Raw genomic sequence first — 4851 nt, forward strand, 5'->3', positions numbered from 1 at the left:
ATAACAGTAAGTTGGTTAAGCATAAAATATGTCCAGTGTTTGAAATCTAGTTCTAACAATTTGGTTGGAGAATTGCATAAGAACACTCAAGTAACAAGCAATGAACAATACAAGTATAAACAATAGGTAAAAGTAAGGATTTCGACTAGGCCAACCCTTGCATAGATGCTATGGGATTGGATATATATCTTGGGATTGGGATCATGCAAAGACTTAGCAAGATCAAGGAAAATGTTATCAAGTGCCAATGTCATTCTCATGGCCATTAGACTACCCATTAGTATTGAATCTCATTTTCATGACAATTTAATCTAATTTGAGCAATTTATCAAACACATATATAATGTTCACATCTTCTTCCAACATCCTTTTCTCAAAGCAAGATTAGAAACGTGAGTAGTGTGGCTATAGTGATATCCTGCTCTCATATATAACAACACACTTCCAAAATTTTCAAATATAATTAGGCCCTAATCATGCATGTATATACGAGTTCATATAAAACACTTAATAACTCACAACACAAGCCCTAGCTAGTTAATTCAATACATGCATCATCCCTTTATGCAATTGAATTCACATAAGCATCTATAATAAGATCGAGAAACCTCAATCCAAATCCCAATAGAAAATCTAGCTATTCATGATTTGTATTGAAATGTAAAAGTACAATGAAATTGCATGTATCAAAAGCACAATTGAAATATAATGGAAGTAATTGAAATGTACGTTAAGAAAACTTAGCTTAGCTAGCTTTAATCAAATGTAGATTGAAGATACAAACTTGATTTAAAGTTGGAATTAAAATTGGAATCTTGAATTCAAATTTAATCTATGCTAATTTAACACTATTCTAAGTGGAAATGAGCTATAGAGATGTTTTGAGAGTGAAAAAACATCAAAAGTACGTTCCCTACAAATAATTGTCAAGGCTTATTTATACGTCTAGGATGCCCCAAAACGATTGGATTTGAAGTATTGTGGAAGCCTTCTCATGACTGACCTTATGCCCATGAGTTCCATCATGAGTTTTAGTCATAGCTCGTAGGTTCCAAAACTCACGATGACCTCAGGGTCGGGAGTCTTTACTCTGTGCAACAATTTTAGTTTCTAGGTCATTTTTTTTTACCATGTAGACGTTTGAATTAAACTTTATGGTCTTCATGAAAGTTGTATCTCTTTCAATTATCTTTCCAATGTCATTTGAATAACTTTATTTGGACATTCTTACGCTAAGATATGATTAAAATTCTGAGACATTGTCTGACAAAAAATAGAGCATGCATTATGTGTTAGACTGACACTCACGGTCGTGATGAGTCATGATCGATCTTCACCCCAAATTGCACTTTTCTTCTTTTCTTTTGTTCATTAGGGTCCCCGGATCATTCCATGATATGATAGTTCTGACTCGCTCTTTTTTACTTTCTTGACCTCTCAAACTCTCGGAATATATATTTGCGCCAAGATGCATGACTTCAAAACGCATCCAATTGAGTACCAATTTACATGATTTTACAATCAATGACTCCAAATCATCTTAATGATACAAAGGGGTCAAATAAACACATACTTAACTAAAGGGGCCAAAGGCCTTGTGGTCAAGTGGCATGAAGTGATTCTCCCTAGTGGAAGGTCATGGGTTTGAGCCTCAGTATTACAATGTAGTAGAGTACGTTGTATTAAAAAAAATCATCTTTTTCAAGGCGAAATTGAATGGTTGAACTGCACTGCACTGACATGTTTGGGTGATGGTGGGCTAAATGGCCATGCACGTGAGGAAGAATATAAAATGGGATGGGATGGTATATTGGTATAAACAATGAATGAAGCAAAAGTTGGCGGGCAGATGGACATATATGACTCTTAAGAATTGATCGAATAAACTATATATATTTTTACTATTTACTTTTATTGGCCCACCATTTAATTAAGATAAATCATGAATTTGAAGTATTGGAATTTCTCCTATATAAAGGCCAGCCAGCATATATGAACAAACATACATACTTACATACATATCCACCTAGCTTAACTTTCTTGATCTTAATAATGGAGAACTTTGTTTCCTTTGCTCTCTTTCTTTCTTTCCTCATTTTAGTGTACATACAATGGAAGAAGCAAAGGCGAGGGAAAATGCCGCCGGGCCCCATGAAGCTTCCGATCATCGGAAACTTGCTCCACATAACAGGTCCGGTGCTCCCCCACCGTGCCCTGAGAGATTTGGCGAGAAAATACGGCGGCCTGATGAGCCTTCAAATCGGAGAAATTTCGGCGGTGGTGGTGTCGTCACCCGACATGGCCAAAGAGTTCCTAAGAACTCACGACCTGGCTTTCGCGACCAGGGCGGAAACCCTGGCCGGAAGCATACTTTTGTACAATAACTCCGACATCGTACTTGGGCCGTACGGGGATTACTGGAGACAAATGAGAAAAATATGCATCACTGAGCTCCTCAACCCACGACTCGTTAAATCCTTCAGCTCCATCCGCCACGATGAGATCCACCGTCTATTGGCCGACGTCCGTTCATCTGCCGGCCGCCCCTTCAACGTCTCCGAGAGAATCTTTTTATTTACCAGCTCCATTATATGTCGAGCCGCATTCGGTAAGAGACATAGATGATATGCTTTTTTATTCCTATATATTTTTATAATAATAATCATGAACAAGCTAAGTATTGACGTTAGCTAATTGTCCCGACATGCAAAAACATTATTATAATATATGTAATATTCTTTTTTATAATAATTGTTGAGCCGATGCCGGTAAAGGGTCTTAATTGGAGGCTAGAGATTGTTGGGCTGAGGTGGTAAAAGGCCAAGTAAACATCCTCCCTCTTAAAAATGTGATAACAGTCTAAAGTTGTGTCTCCTAACAAGTAATATCAAAGTCACTTGTTGGGCGAAGCGGGGTAAGGGTCAAGTCTATTAATTGGTAGCTAGGGGATTGTCGGGCTGCGGCTCTAAAGAGCTAAATCCAACACTTTACCTCTAGAAAATGTGATGACTATCAAAATAAAATTATGCTTTCTAACAAGTGGTATTTGAGTCACTTTTTGGGTGAAACCTGATAAAGGACCAAGTCCATCAATTGGTGGATAGAAAATTATTTAGTAGTGACTGATAAAGAGTCAAATTTATCTTTTGGTACAGTGATAAATATTTGATCCTAACCATATTAATAATAATAATAGGTGAGGTGTTCACGGGAAGAGAGCAGTTCATTCAGCAAGCAAAGGATATATCAGTGTTGACTGGCAGCTTTGATTTTGCGGATATGTTTCCGTCCTGGAAGGCTCTTCATCCCCTCTTCGGAAACAAGAGCGAGATACTCAAAACTCATCTTAAAACAGATTCAATCATAGAAAACATCATTAAAGATCACAGAAACAAATTGGAAAGCGGTAGCGCTGAGGATTGCATCATCGATGTCCTCCTCAAACTCATGGACAGCGGCAGCCTTCAAGTTCCCATCACCCACGACAACATCAAAGCCATCATCATAGTATGCCTCAATTCTTTAATTTGTTTCATAATATCTTTAATTATTTCTCCAATCCAATCATATCTTTAGTGGCCAAGTCTAGTACTCTGGCTGGAGATTGTTGGGCAGAGTCCAACAAAGGACTTAAATGGTCAAATTCAACATCCAGCTTCTTATAAGTTATAAGCCTTTGATCTAACAAGTGGTATCAGAGCTTAATCTAACACATATATATAATATATGTGCAGGATATGTTTGGAGCTGGAAGTGAAACGTCAACGACAACGACGATGTGGGCGATGTCGGAAATGATGAAGAATCCGAGGGTGTTGGCGAAGGCACAAGCGGAAGTGAGGGAAGTATTCAAAGGGAAAGAGATGCTGGAGGAGAGTGACGTGGAGCAACTGCCATACCTGAAAACGGTGGTTAAAGAAACGCTGAGGTGTCATCCTCCGACGCCATTGATAGCCACGAGGGAGTGCCGGGAAGAGACGGTGGTCAACGGCGGCTACACCATACCGCTGAAAACCAAAGTGATGGTCAACGCCTACGCCTTAGCCACGGACCCCCAGTACTGGGAGGAGCCGGAGAGGTTTATACCCGAGAGATTTGAGGACAATTCGGTTGATTTCAATGGAAGTCATTTTCAGTATGTGCCTTTTGGAGCTGGTAGGAGAATTTGTCCCGGGCTTGCGTTTGGTTTTGCCAATACTGTTTCTCCTTTAGCGCATTTGCTCTACAACTTTGACTGGAAACTGCCGGAGGGAGTTACAGAGGAGAGTTTGGACATGACAGAAATGCTTGGATTGGCTGTGGCAAGGAAGAATGATCTTGTACTCATTCCTTCCATTCCATCTCTTTCTTAGTTATATATTTTCTATTAGCTTAGCTTCTTTCTATCATGTACTCCCATTCCCTTTTTTTTTTTTTTTTTTTTTTTTTTTTTTTTTTTTTACTCAGCTTCAATTCTTTTTATCATAAATTGAGTTTTAAACAAAATAATGTAATCATTTTTCTGATCTCATCTATTTATTACAAATGTTTCTAAGGCCATCAGCTACTCTTGGTATTTTAACAATTGCAAAGCCTAGTTTGCATTTCTTTTTATTTTTATGTTTTTTACTTCCATGTTCTGTTGATTTTTGGTATTGTCGAATTGCAACACCATTCAACAGCCAGTTTTTCATTTTTTTATCATTATTTTAATTATTATTATTAGTATTCTATTGATAAAAAAAAAAAAAACTAATAAGATGATTTGAGGGTGGGATCACTTTTGAAAGAAGAGAGAGAATTACATGAATGGAGAATTAAGAGTGATTAATTGTAAATTTAGTGATGTGACCGTGGGAGAAAATTGCAAGG

At 37.8% G+C, this 4851-nt stretch overlaps 1 protein-coding gene across 1 annotated transcript; it reads left to right on the top strand.

Moving 5' to 3' along the window:
• Nucleotides 1-2019: 2019 nt before the first annotated feature.
• LOC116006311 (premnaspirodiene oxygenase-like) lies at nt 2020-4379 on the top strand. The gene is made up of 3 exons (XM_031246634.1): nt 2020-2608; nt 3197-3507; nt 3735-4379. Exons 1-3 carry the CDS (start codon nt 2053-2055, stop codon nt 4350-4352), a joined length of 1485 nt encoding a protein of 494 aa, XP_031102494.1. The 5' UTR covers nt 2020-2052; the 3' UTR covers nt 4353-4379.
• Nucleotides 4380-4851: the final 472 nt, after the last annotated feature.

The sequence above is a fragment of the Ipomoea triloba genome, chromosome 15 (assembly GCF_003576645.1).
Source record: "Ipomoea triloba cultivar NCNSP0323 chromosome 15, ASM357664v1".
Taxonomy (NCBI): Eukaryota; Viridiplantae; Streptophyta; class Magnoliopsida; order Solanales; family Convolvulaceae; genus Ipomoea; species Ipomoea triloba.